We start from the raw sequence: 13,576 nt of genomic DNA, 5'->3' as shown, positions 1-13,576 counted from the left end.
CTTGTGACTTTTAGTGAGAAGGCCAATGTTTTTTTCAGCCATTTATGCAAATATTTACGTGTTAAGTCCTTGGATAAAGTGCAGTGCTGTGAAGTTAAAGCCTCATAGGAACAGAAGCTTTGGGGCTTTTGCTTCATACCGAAAGAAAGAAAGAAAGAAAGAAAGAGAGAGAGAGAGAGAAAAAGAAAGAGGGAGAGAGGGAGAGAAAGAAAGAAAGAGAGAGAGAGAGAGAGGAGAGAGAGAGAGAGAAAGAAAGAAAGAGAGAGAGAGGGAGGGAGAGAGGGGGGAGAGAGAGAGAGAGAGAGAGAGAGAGTGCGAGAGAGAGAAAGTAGGTCAAAGGTGAAGCCTGTGTTTCTGCCTCAAATACATGGGTAGAGCTGAACTTGAGAAGGCGGCCTCATCCACGTGCTGTGTGAAGGAAAGGTGGGCTCACTCTGCCCTTCCTGCACCCTCATCCCTCATCCCTCATCCAACCCCCATCTCCTTGCTGTTCATGGACCCTCACAGTTCTGTGTAACTCACGTAAACTGCTTGGGACAAGGACCCAGGTCTCGCCACTCTATGAGCTCAAGGCTGTGTCTCAGGGGACCCTGGACCTTGGCCGCCAGTGCCCTTACCTCTGGGAACCTGATGACCTCGCTGTGGGATGCTGTGGTGCTCAGGGACCATGGTAGGGTGGGTGTGAAGTCCCAGGATGGCAGCACTCTTTAGCTTCCACCTTTTTACGTCATGATGTTATATTTTCAGACCTTTGGATCAGCGATCTACAACTCTGGTTCTGAGAGGCATTTCAAATATCTTCCAAAGATCTTCAATATGGAGGTCAGTTGAGGTTCGTGGTAAGTCATGAGCTCACGTCCTGTTCCCTGTTCCCCTTAGAGGTTTGTGGAAGGGGCAGCTTGCAGCAGAGGGTAGGGATGCTCCTCTTATCTCATGATGTTTTTAGGCTTTTCACCAAATAGCTAAGGCTGTTGTTTACCAAACTGGGGTGTGCCAGATCCCCAGCGTTATAGGAATTTAGGTTTTTGTTATCGAGGTAAAGCCTTCCGTTCTCTTCTGCTGCCCGGGAGCCGTTCTTGCCGCCGTGCTGACTTAGCGAGGCCGCCGTCAGCTCATCCAACCTGCTGTTCTCACAGGCGGTGGCCAGCACGGCAGGATGGCTCAGTAAGGTCCCTGGTTGTTACATAGAAAATGGAGATTTGGGGCTTTGATGGGTGGTTTAGGCCGTAAGGGAAGGGCGTTGGCAGGGCCCCTCCACGAAGGGGACCCTCGCCTTACACCATTTTCTGTTTCCACATTAGATTTTTGGATGTTTTGCTCTGACTGAAGTGAGTCACGGGAGTAACACCAAGGCCATGCGGACGACCGCTCACTATGACCCCACCACTGAGGTACGTGATACCCGCCTGTCTGTCTCTGGGCTTCGAGCACGTGAAACGTGGTGTTGTCATGTAATGAGACTAGGAAACCCGTCTTTTTACGTGAGTGCACGCTGAGATCTGTCAAGCAGAACACTGGAGCTTAGGAGATAAAGGCTGTGAGAGGTGAAACCCAGTCCCACCCAGAAATCTGTCCTGGTTTGCATTTGGGTGGCATTTGAATGTGGTGAAGGCTGGAGCTATCATTGAGTAAAATGTATTTCTTTGTTTACCAGGTTTGGTGTTTGATTTGTAAACCTTTGGACTGCTCCTGCTTTGTAGAACAAACAGTAAAGAAGATTCTCTGTGACCCTTGTCCCTCTCTAGCTGTCTGTCTGCATCCCCTGCTTGTGGCCAGGCTCTTGCGGGCAGTGGCCCAGCCCCTCCGGTCCTGGCACTCCTCCTGCATTCGTGGATTCTCGTGGCACATGTCCGTGGGACCCCGGTGGTCCTTGCTGTCAGGGGGCACCTCTAGGAGGCGAGCCTGTGAGCAGATGGGGTCGTGGTGTGTGGGGCAGACGGCAGTGAGGGAGGTGGAGAGGACGGGGCGTGTGGGGGATCTGTGACCTCTGCTGCTCGCATCCTCCGGCCCCTCTCCCAGCACTGGCGTCGGGCCCCTTTGCCCCCATGTCTCCCAGAGGCCCGCATCCTTCTGCCACTTTCTCACGGTTCTGGTGTCCTGGAACCCTTTGGCCTTCACCCACCCAGTTGGTCCTGTGTTTCGGCAGAGTCCTGTGTGGCAGAGTGAAGCCGTGTCCCGTGTATCTGCTCACCACGTGGCCAGTCATTCACGGGACAGCGCCAGCCAAGTGTGGGCTGTGTGCCTGCCATGCTGCAGGCTGGGGACTCAAGAGGATGAACCCAAGGAGCCCCCGGCAGGGCAAGGACAGTGGAGCAGTGGAGGAGGGTCACAGTGGGCGCCCTGCAGGCTGCCGGGTGGTGCCTGGGAGCAGAGCTGAGGGTCAGCCACGCTCTCGGGGCCGAGAGCAGGCCGCATGGCCTCTTGGGTTCTTACCTGTCATTTAAGCCACGACATACCTTTGTCTGAACCCAGGTCTTTCTGGCTCTCGGCCTTCTCTTTCCTCGGCCCCCACGCCCCTGGGCTCTCGGTGTAGGGGGGAAGGGGGGCTTCCAACTCTGGCACAGAGAGGTCAGTGCCTCTGTGGCCTGGTGGCCTGGGCGGAACGCGGACAGGCAGTTGTTTCTGACCCTGTTCCTCTTGGCGTTTGTCCTTAAGTGCAGATCGGTCAAGATTAGGATTCCCGAGCCTCCCGTGGGCCGTGGGTTGTATTGGTCTAGACAACGGGTATTTGTTGAGCACCTACTGTGTGCTAGAAGCTGCAGTGAGGGCCTGGACTCACAGCGGTGAGCAGGCCGGTGGGACTCTTATGCTGGAGGGGAGATGCCGACGGTCACTGGCGTGGAGAAGCTGGATGTGCCAGGGCTGTGGAGACGCAGGGGGTGAGGAGAGAGTGTGGAGGGTGTGGGGAGGGTGTCTGTGTACTATCTTGTGCAGTAGCACATGTACAGTTTATAAAATCATACACACCGCCGGTTACAGGAGATTCTCCCTGTGAGCCCTGCAAGAACAAGGAAAGCTGAACTGGAACTGGCCTCCAGGGGCCTTGGGAATTTATGCGGGAGGTGACACGCTCTCCTCTGCCCGCAGGCGCTGTCCGTCCAGTGACCAGGAGGCCCTCTCCTTGGAGTGGTTCAATCTTTCCCAGGCCCTCCAGTGGCCGCCTCCCCGGGGGCAGCCCCCAGCCCTGCTTTCCTCTTGCTCTCCTGTTCTGTCCTGCCTCCCCAAGGCCCCGGCTGTGTCCTCGGAGGACCTGTCCTCTCCTGTCTGCTCCTTCTTTAATTCCTGTGCTTGTCTGCCTTGTGCTCCTGGGCTCGTGGGGTGTCACCCCCCCCATCATCTCTCCCAGCCTGTAGGTGGGAGAGACAGGGCGAGCAGAGGGACAGAACGTCGTGGATCAGAGGTGGATGAGGGGTCGGGCAGGCGTGAGGCAGAGGAGGGGACCCGTCCCTCGTCCCAAAGGCCATGTTCAGGGGAGGCTTGCTGGGAAGGTAAACGCTGTCGGGCGTTGGCAGCTTCCAAGGTATTTTGCGTATATTTTATTGTTCGACAGACTGGTCATCGTTTTCCACAGGAAGGTGCTTCTTTAAGTCCTAAGACCTAGGATATGCTCTGTTTAAAGCAGGGTGACCTGTGCCATGCAGGAGATAACCTTCAGCCTGTTCTTGCTCCTGCCTCAAAAGATTTTGAACAGAGAAAATCGAGTGTGTCAAAGAGAGAAAGAAATTCCGTGTATTCCCCAGTGTCCAACTGTAACTTTAATTTCTTTTCCTCGTGCAGGAACTCATCATACATTCCCCTGATTTCGAAGCTGCCAAGTTCTGGGTTGGCAATATGGGCAAGACGGCTACGCACGCGGTGGTGTTTGCTCAGCTGTACACGCCGGAGGGCCAGTGCCACGGGCTGCACCCCTTTGTCGTGCAGGTAGGGGCAGGTTTTACCCAGAGGATGTCTGGCCAGTGTGGAGACATTTTCATCACAGCTGGGGACGGGGTGCTTCTGGCATCGGGGGTCCAGACCAAGGGTTCCTTAAACACCCTGTAGTACACACGACAGCCCTGCTGCCAACCCCCGCCAGAAGCCTGATCAGCCCCAAATGTCAGCGTGCTGCTGCTGAGAAACCCTGAGCCCAGGATCATCTGGGGGAGAATCTCCATCCTCCTGGGGGTCACACTGGCATGGTGGGACACCTGTCCCCGCCCCCCAGGCTCTGGCAGCCAGTCTCAGGGGCTCCAGGAGTTCCAACGTGAAGTCTGACTTGGGGGCTTTCATGTAGCCCCTTCCTGGGTCACAGATGGAGCTTTGGCCATCGGGGGTGCCTGGGATGGCCGGCCTGTTTCCCGCTGCCAAGGGCGGCTGCAGTGTTCCTGGACTTGGAGCTCTGGGAGGTTCTCCAGGACCTTTCTATCTGGGCTGACTGGATACTGAATGACACCCTGCTTCCCCCACCCCCAGACCCATTCTGGTATTTTTTATTCTCAAAGACTTTTCTGATGGGGGCGATGCTCTCATGAGAGAAGAAAATCATCATTTTTTAAAAATTGAGCTGAAATTCATGTAACATGCAATTAACCATTTTATTTATTTTTAAATTAAATTAAATTAAATTAAATTATTTTTTTGGCCTCGCTATGTGGCTTGCGGGATCTTAGTTCTCTGACCAGGGATTGAACCCGGGCCCACGGCAGTGAAAGCACAGAGTCTGAACCACTGGACCACCGGGGAATTACCAAAATTAACCATTTTGAAGTGAACAATTTAGTGGCATTTAGGGAATTCACGATGTTGTATCTCTCTAGTTTCAGAGCGTTTCCTTTCTAGAAGAAACCCCGCACTCATTCAGCACTGCCTCCCTGCCACCCTCCCCAGCTCTGCAGCCAGTGGTCTGCTTTCTGTCTCTATGCATCTGCCTCTTCTGGATGTTTCATATAAAACGCATCATGCACTATGTGACCTTTTGTGTCTGACTTCTTTCTCTTCACGTGTTTTTGAAGTTCATCCATGTTGCAACCTGTCCCAGAACCCCCTTCCTTTTCAAGCCTGAATGGTCCATTATGTGGATGGTCCACAGTTTGTGTATGCATTCGTCCTTTGATGGATGTTGGGTGGTTTCACCTTTTGGCTGTTGGGAGTAATGTCACCGTCAACATTCATGAGCAGTGTCTGTTTGGACACCAGTCTTCAGTTCTTTGGGGTATGTACCTAGGAGTGGAATTGCTGGGTCGTATGGTCATTCTGTGTTAAATTTTTTGTAGAATCCCATACTAGTTTCCACCATTTTACATCCCCACCTGCAATGCCGAGGGCTCCAGTTTCTTCACATCCTTACCAACACTTGTTATTTTCCTTTTTTTCCCCCATAACCACCCTAGTGGGTATGAAGCAGTATCTGGTTGTGATTTTGATTTGCATTTTCTTAATAACCAACGATGTGGAACATATTTTCCTGTGCCATTTGCTTATCTTCTTTGTCAAAATGTCTGTTCAAATCCTTTGCCCTGGGGAACCAAGCAGGGACTGAGAAAGCAAAGGCTGTTTGCTCAGAGCTGGCTGAGCCAGGGGTCCGCCTTCGTCATTGTGATTGGCAGAGACCCAGAGGCAGGCAGAGGAGAAAAGGGGGCTCAGGGGCCTCTGATGGGGCTGGACGCCTGGTTGGGAGGAGGGGATACCAGAAGAGGGAGGCATCCCAGGTGACTATTCAGGGGGCAGGTTGGACCTTCTGGGATTGGTCCTGAGTTGGAAGCAGGACAACGATTAGGGAGGCTGTCAGTATGGATCGAGTCCTGGCCGATTGTCCAGGGGTGGCTGTTTGGCTTCCTGGCTTGTCACTAGAGACAGCAGTCTGCCCTCCTGCAGGTCCGACTCCCAGCAGGCTGGCTCCCGGTGCTGGCGGCTGCGGGCCGAGGGTCAGAGCCCTGCTTTCACACGTGGTCTGGTCATCGTCCAGTTGTAGTATGTTCGGACTCTCAGTTCATTTCTTAATCGGATTGTTTGTGATGTTTGTTGAGTCACAAGGGTTCTTTATATATTCTGCATACTAAGCCTTTTCAGATGGATGGTGTGCAAATATTTCCTCCTGTTCTACAATTATCTTCACTTTCTTGATAACATCCTCTGGGCGCAAGGGCTTGAATTTTGACGACGTCCAGTTGACCCATTTCCCTTTGGTGCTCATGTCCTTATTTTTCAATTTGCAATGAACCCCTGCAGACCTTAGGTATTTTTTGATACCTAAGGCAATCACACACTGTTTCTGGAGTATAGATTTGAACCCGAAGTGAACTTCTTATGGAAATAGGACTTGAATGCAACATCTTTCAGTGTCTCTGGTTCTTAGATTGTAGAGCCATGTTGTTCTGGATTCTGTTACACGTTGTGCTTTAAACACTCAGTACGATGTTGCGGCCCTTCATCTGACATATCCTCTGTGTGTACTTAGTGCATATCCAGTGCAGGCTCGAGGGTGGCATGAATCCTGTCCTCGTGGAGTTTACCGTCTACTTAGAAAGAGAGGTTGAAATAAGTCATCACAAAACTATTTAATTAGAATGTGATATGTGCCATAGGTCATTAGCTGATAAATGGAGGAGTATAATTTTTTTTATTGGAAAATTCAACAGGATTAGTTTAATACAGTGTAGTGGCTTACACTGTTTAGGTACCAATACTTCTTTTTCTTTAATTAAAAAAGTTTTGTCGGTTTTTTTATTGAGGTATACTTGATTTACAACGTTATATTAGTTTCAGGTGTACAATACAGTGATTCAAAATTTTTATAGTTTTTACTCCATTTAAAGTTATTATTAAATATTGGCTATATTCCCTGTGCTATACAATGTATCCTTGTAGCTTATTTACTTTATACGTAGTAGTGTGTACCTACCAGAGGGCATAATTTATTGCAGGTTTGTTATATCATATCAGGTGGACATTCTCCAAATATTGTGGGAAATGTTATATGTAAATTGATACAATTAAATACTTTTGAGAAGAGGAGACCATTAACTTAATTCTGGTTTTGACTTTAGTGAGCGTCCTTTCCTTGATTTGAGAGGTTAACATGAAGTTTGTAAGGACGATGTTATCATTTCTTTCTAGATGAACTGAAAACTGGCATTAGCAGTATTTTTCTGTTTGATTACTTGAAAATCACTAACTGTTTTTTATATCTCTTCTCCTCTCCATCTTTTTTTGTTTTGTTTTGTTTTTGGTGTTTTTTTGTGTGTTGTTTTTTTTTGCGGTACACGGGCCTCTCACTGTTGTAGCCTCTCCCTCTGCGGAGCACAGGCTCCAGACGCACAGGCTCCGCGGCCATGGCTCACAGGCCCAGCCGCTCCATGGCACGTGGGATCCCCCCGGACCAGGGCACGAACCCATGTCCCCTGCATCGGCAGGCGGACTCTCAGCCACTGCGCCACCAGGGAAGCCCTCCATCTTTTTTTTAAAACTATTTTTTTCTACTTCATAAGGATTTCAAGAGTTTTTATCTGAATCTTTACTGAGCCTTATTGTTTGTCGCTAGCCTTCAATTTTATTTTATCAGTATTATAAAGTTCAACTAAATTAGCTAACTGTTCCACTCAAAGAAAGAAAAACTAGCAATTCATACAAATAGCTAAATTTCTAATAGTACAAATTCAGTAGTTCTTTAACATGGATTTTTTTTCAGCCTTCGTGCCGTTGACATTCGGGGCTGGATAATTCCATGCTGCGGGACCCCCCTGTGCACTGTAGGCTGTTTAGCAGCATCGCTGGCCTCTACCCACTAGATGCCTGTAGTACCTGCCACTTAGGACAACCAAAAGTATCAGCAGACGTCGGCAAATGACACTGGGAGGGGAGGGTGGCGTAATCACGCCTGGTAGGAATCACTAAAAGTCTTTGAGAATGAAACTCCATACTGTCTGCTTAGAGCACACGAAGCGAGGACCAGTCAGCTAGCTGTCTCTGTGTGTGTTAGTAAGTATATTTACTGGAAACTCATTTGGGGGAGCAGAGATTTACAAAAATAATCCACAGCAACTATGTGCACAACCATTCTGTCATTTCATTAAAAGCCAGTGGAAAGTCCTCCATCTAAAATGTGACTGGAAAATGCCTGGCATCCTCCAGGCAGCATGTACTAATCAGCTCCTCCGTCAGTGTCCTGGGGCCACCATAACCAAACAAAGCACCACACACTGGGGGCCTGAAACCACAGAAATTTACTCTCCACAGTCTGGAGGCCAGAGGTCTGAAATCAAGGTGTCAGAAAGGCCACACACCCCCCGGAGGCTCCATGGGAGGGTCCTTCCTGTCTCTTCCAGCTTCTGGTGACCCCAGAGTTCCTGGGCTGTGGCCGCTTCCCTCCCGTCTCTGCCTCCGTCTGCACGTGGCCCCCCTCTCTCTATGCCCTCTCCTCCCCTGACTCTTGGAGGACAGCAGTCATTGGATTCAGGGCCCACCCAGGTAACCCAAGAGTGACCTCATCTCCAGATCCTTAATTATATCTGCAAGGACCCTGTCTCCCAACAAGGTCACATGTTTGGAGGACACTTTAACCCACGGCAGCTACACAGAGGGAGCCTGTGGCTTGGTCACTGGGGGTTTCGAACATTTTCATCTTGATTTTCGTGTGGTCGTAAGAGTTGCCATCTGTGGTTTGTGCAGATTCGGGACCCGAAGACCCTTCTTCCCATGCCAGGGGTGATGGTTGGCGACATCGGAAGGAAGCTTGGACAGAACGGTCTGGACAATGGGTGAGCGCGCACCTTGTACTTGACAGTCACTCCTCCAGGGGTCGTTCCTCAAGGCTGCCTGCTCAGTACGTCCTACCTGTGAGCCCACCGGGTCCCTCAGTGCTGTCCCCGTACCCTCCCAGACGCCTGCGGGATGCGCCTCACCTCTGCAGTTGAGATCATGTTGGAAAGGGCCGGGTCCTGTTTGTACTCCAACCTCAGGAGACATAAGTGGCCCCAAGTGCAGAGCACACAAACTTCTCCCCAGCAGGTGGCCGCTCCAGCTCTCAGGCCAGGCTCAGGCTGGACACCCGTATCCCGTGGGGCCTCAGCCTGTGACCCAGGCCTGCTCCCCATCCTGGAGCTCAGGCACCCAACAGGTGTCCACGCTGGTTCTGGAGATAGAGCCGGGTTCTGGGTAGCGGGGGCAGAGTGGTCTGAGATGAGACCTGGGCTTGGGGAGCTGGAGGGGGGCAGGTGGGCAGGGGAGCCACGTCAGGAAGGGACTTGGAGTCTCCCTGAGGGATTCCAGGGCTCATTCATGGCATGAGTTTTAGAATCAGACAGATCTGGGTTCAAATCCTGGGTCCACCTCTGCCTCTTTGTGTTATCTTGACCAGCTTTCTTGGCCGTCTCCTCGTCTGTAAGGTGGGCATGATGTCCCCAAGCCGGACCCTCGCGTAGCCCTGCCTGGGGGCCAAGCATGGTCTTACCGACCTTTGCTACCTGTCAGTGCTCCCCTCACCTGCGCCTGTGGGCGGGACTCACATGCCGTCTCCCGGAAAGCCTGGCTGAGATGCTTTGTGCCCCTCTGTTCTCCTGAGATGCTTTCTACCTGGGGGACAAGCACAGCCGGGGGTTCCTTAGTCGTGTACCTCACGCTGCGTCTCGGGAACATTTGCATACCTGCTGCTTCATTGCGGGGGGCACAGAACAGAGGAGCCCGCCTCGCCGTAGTTTAAGCCCGCTGGTTATCCTGACCCCGGTCATTTTGAGTGTAAATCAGGAGGCAGCTCATCTCCGAGATAGAAGCTGGGCCAGGTGGTCTCCCACCACCCTAAGTGTGGAGAAACCTCCTTTCAGCTGTCCCCCCTCCCCAAAGGTAGGGGAGCTGGGGGCATGGAGAGTGTCTCAAACCTCTGCTTGGACCCTCAGAACAGGTGGGGCCCCAGCCTGTACCAGAGAGGGCAGGAGAACCATCGATTTTCACTCTGTGTAGCTAGAGGAGAAAACGGAAGGATGTTGCTAAAAAGTGAAACCAGAAACACGCACACACAGCCTTTCTAACCTATACCTGTCTAGAGCTTTGAGTGCGTCTCTCGCTGGCCTGTGAAAAGAGCCTGTTAATTAACGCTGGAGCCTGGGGTGGGGAGAGGAGGGTGTCCGTTCCCTTCCATCACTGCTTTGTGCGGGGTGCATGGGGCGCCCCCGGCAGGGACGGGTCATGTGGCCTGTGGTCCTTGGGGCAGGGGAAGCTCTGCAGCCCTCAGGGCAAGGCCGCCACGCGGCTTGGTGTGTTTGAGAAGAGGGACCCGACCTGGCCGAGGGGCGGCAGCATCAAGGAGGACCGTGCCGGAGGTGGAGGTGGAGGTGGAAGGGCCCCGTCTTGCTCTGGACCCTGAGCCCGAGCATCCTTTCATTAGATCCACGCGTCCCATTGTGGGACCCGGAAAATGCGTGTATGGCGACTCCATCTGTGGAAGGGTCTGTGCTCACACGTAAGGCCGGGCAGGTGTATCTCCAAGCGCCTGGCGGTGGGAAATGACCCTCCAGCTGTGAACAAGTGCTGCCGGGTCACTGCTGTCCAAGGAAGGCCTTGGGTGAGGTCACAGATCTCCAGTCCCCGTTCATTTGGTTTTACAAGTTAGAACCTTTAACCCTGTTTTGGGACATCCGTGAAAAACTCTGCCCTTGGTCCTCCCAAATCAAGTCCCGTTTTATTTATTTATTATTTTTTTTTAATTTTTATTTTTTAACATCTTTATTGGAGTATAATTGCTTTACAATGGTGTGTTAGTTTCGTTTTAGAGACTGTTAGTCCCCTTTTAGAGACTATTTGTTTCTTATTGCGATGGTCCCAGGGAGTCACGCCAACGTAGCAAAGGCCCTCCTAAATAAACATGTCATGTCAGAAGGGCAAAGCTCTTCTGAGACTCAGCAGTGCCAGCCCGGGTGCCACCAGGGGGCAGCATGGTGACTACCCTGAAGCTGGCTCAGAGCGGCACCCCCCAAACCAGAGTCGCCGTTCCCACGGGGCCACTTGCAGGCCGGCAGACAGGACGTGGAAGCAGCCATACCCGGTCCCTGAGCCTTTGAAGGTTCAGTGGTGCCTGGGGTCCCTCGGCCCCTGGGCTGGGGCTGGGATGTGGGCCAGGGGCGGTGACGCAGGCAGTGTCCGCCCCGCCAGAAACGCAGCTGTCCCCGCCAGCTTCGGGGCGCACGCCCAGCAGAGGGCGTGCGGGTCTGAATCCCTGGCTTCCCTTGCTTGCCTGCCACTTGCAGAGCAGTGTCGGGATTGAGTGATCTTTGTCCGAGATCTTTTATTTTGAAAAAGTCGTTAACAGTTCATAGGTAGGTCACAAGAATTCGCGAGTCTGTGGGAAGACTGTCTAGAAATCAGAGGCAGATGTAAATTGCACGGATTACTTTTAGCCAAATAACTCTAAAAGCAAATCAGTAAAGATCCTTCAAGTGAACTGTTGAGCCTCACCTTCGAGGTGGGCTGCAGGGCATCCTCACACTTGCTCAGAGGTGAGGCGGGGAAACATCTCCAGAGCGGCTGGGAGGACGTCCCATGAGGCTCTGGGGCCCAGGTGGGGCTGGGGCAGCAGTGAGAGGCCCCAGGAGCAAGGAGGCCACTGGGACGTGGAACGGGGGGCCCAGGAGGAAGGGGGTGCAGGGCCTGGGGGCAGGGCCTGCCGCGCGCCAGCTCCCCAGCCCTGCCGTATGCTCACACTCTCGTGTCACACGCGCACCCCATATCAGATACGACCTATGCGGCCCCCCGCCCCCCTGCCCTCTGGGGACACTGGGGATTTGGACCAGGCTGGCCAGCGTTGACTGCTTCTGGAACAGCCTTTGCCACATGGCAGTGCTCAAAAGAGAATGTGTAAAATTTTGATTTCAGTTAAACTCCAGTGAATATTTTTGCAACTATACATATATTCAGCCTTGCTCCATCCCCGTGTGGCAGGGAAGGGTGACGATTTTCCACTCCTTCAAAAGGGCGCTTTGAGTCAACAGCATCAGACTCGGAAAAGCATTCCTTGCCTTTCAAGTGACGAGCGGGACCAGACCAGGGACTGAGGCCGGGCGTTCTAGAGACGTGGGTCTCTGAACCCCCAAAGGCTCCCAGGGCCAGTCAGAGCTGCCCCACAAAGGCCCTGACGAGTGGCTCCCTCCAGGCAGTGCTCTCGGATGCTTGGGCCGGGCCTGCGTTTCACATGCCGGAGGGAGACCCTGGCCTGGATGCTGGTGGGGGCCTGGTGGCCTCACGTGCAGAAATCCTAGTTGCTTCCGAAGGAATTTGGGAGGGGCCCCTCCAGCCACCCCACGCCCAGCCCTTGGTCTCAGCTCTTCCCCAGGTGCACTGGCTGTGTCACCCCTCAGGGCTGCCCCGGGACTCGGGGTCCTGTGCCGGTGCACCAGCGCCCTAAGGACGATGTCTCGCCGCTGTTGATTCATCCCCGGCACTTATTACATGTCTGCTAGGTGCCAGGCATGTGGCCCCCTTATAACAGGGTCACTAACTGCCACCGAGAAGCAAGTGGCTCAATGGGCAATGTGGCCAGGACCGCCATCTAATGGTGCTGTGGGACCCCTGGGTGCTCACCTCGGGGCACGGGTGGGAATCGTGGCAGGCATCTTGGAGGAGGTGGCAGCGCTCTGAGGGCCGTCGGCCCAGAGGCCAGGAGAGGGCCTGGACGGCTTGATGGTCACAGGCAGATGTGACCCAGCTGAGGGCTGTGGGCTACGAGGAGGCCGGTGCTGTTGCAGCAGCTGACAGGGGTCCCGCTGGAGGGCTTACCACGTTTTCCTACAGGTTTAGATTCTGTTGGTCCCAGGCACCCAAGATTCTCGTGCCGGGTGTGACCATTCCGGGCTGAAGTTTGGAGAGGCCTCTGCTCCCGTGTGCGGGACAGGGGACCGAGGTGGGGTCTGGAAAGAGCCGAGGGGGAGACTGTTGCAGGAAATGGGACAAGAAGAGGCACAGACCATCAAGACACAGCTCGGGGTAGGGGTAAGCACCGTGGCTTGGGACGGTGCCTGGGGAGCCACGCAGCCTGGGATTCAAGGAGGAACTGGGGGGTGGTACGCGGAGCTGCCCCCCTTCTCCGCAGGGCACTGCTCTTCTTCCCAGAACTGCTTCCTGTGGTTCAGTAAAAGAATGTTCCGTGTGACAGCGAAACTGCTTAGAAATCAGATAAGGTGCTGTTGGAACTATTGATATTTTAAGATGGTTTGGGTTTTTTTGCACAGTGCCTGTAGCACCCGTTACTTCGCATAACCTTGTTCCCTGCACTATCATGAGATAGATTTTCCTTCCTGACAACCACAGAAAACACCTTCGATTACTGACACACACGTGATCCCCAGGGATGCGTGTGCACGCGTGTTCTCAGCTGCTCAGGGGAGCTGACTCGCCTGCCCCTGGAGCCCTAATGGGATGGTGCGGTTCTCCTGTTTGACTCGGGACGTTTAAAACCTCAGTTTGCTGACTTTGTCACTCCGTGTGTGGACCCTGGTGTGGGATTCAAGTGTGAGAACTGGAGATTCTCATCTTTACAAAAACGGTCCCGCCTTTTCTGCTGAATGACCGGTCCCGGGTGTTCTGGCCGCAGTGAGTGAGGACATTTCCTCCC

At 53.1% G+C, this 13,576-nt stretch overlaps 1 protein-coding gene across 6 annotated transcripts in view; it reads left to right on the top strand.

Annotated features, from left to right (window-relative positions):
• The window catches only part of ACOX3 (acyl-CoA oxidase 3, pristanoyl), a 48,113-nt gene that overhangs the window by 7,963 nt on the left and 26,574 nt on the right, over window positions 1-13,576 (top strand). For all 6 annotated transcript variants that reach the window (XM_081246292.1, XM_081246293.1, XM_081246290.1 and 3 more), the window contains exons 4-7: window positions 748-822; window positions 1,302-1,391; window positions 3,778-3,921; window positions 8,647-8,735. In XM_081246292.1, coding sequence (XP_081102418.1) covers window positions 748-822; window positions 1,302-1,391; window positions 3,778-3,921; window positions 8,647-8,735 — 398 coding nt within the window. The remainder of the gene's footprint in view (window positions 1-747; window positions 823-1,301; window positions 1,392-3,777; window positions 3,922-8,646; window positions 8,736-13,576) is intronic.

The sequence above is a fragment of the Mesoplodon bidens genome, assembly GCF_964165515.1.
Source record: "Mesoplodon bidens genome assembly, chromosome: 1".
Classification (NCBI taxonomy): Eukaryota; Metazoa; Chordata; class Mammalia; order Artiodactyla; family Ziphiidae; genus Mesoplodon; species Mesoplodon bidens.
This window is presented reverse-complemented; position numbering and strand designations above follow the sequence as displayed.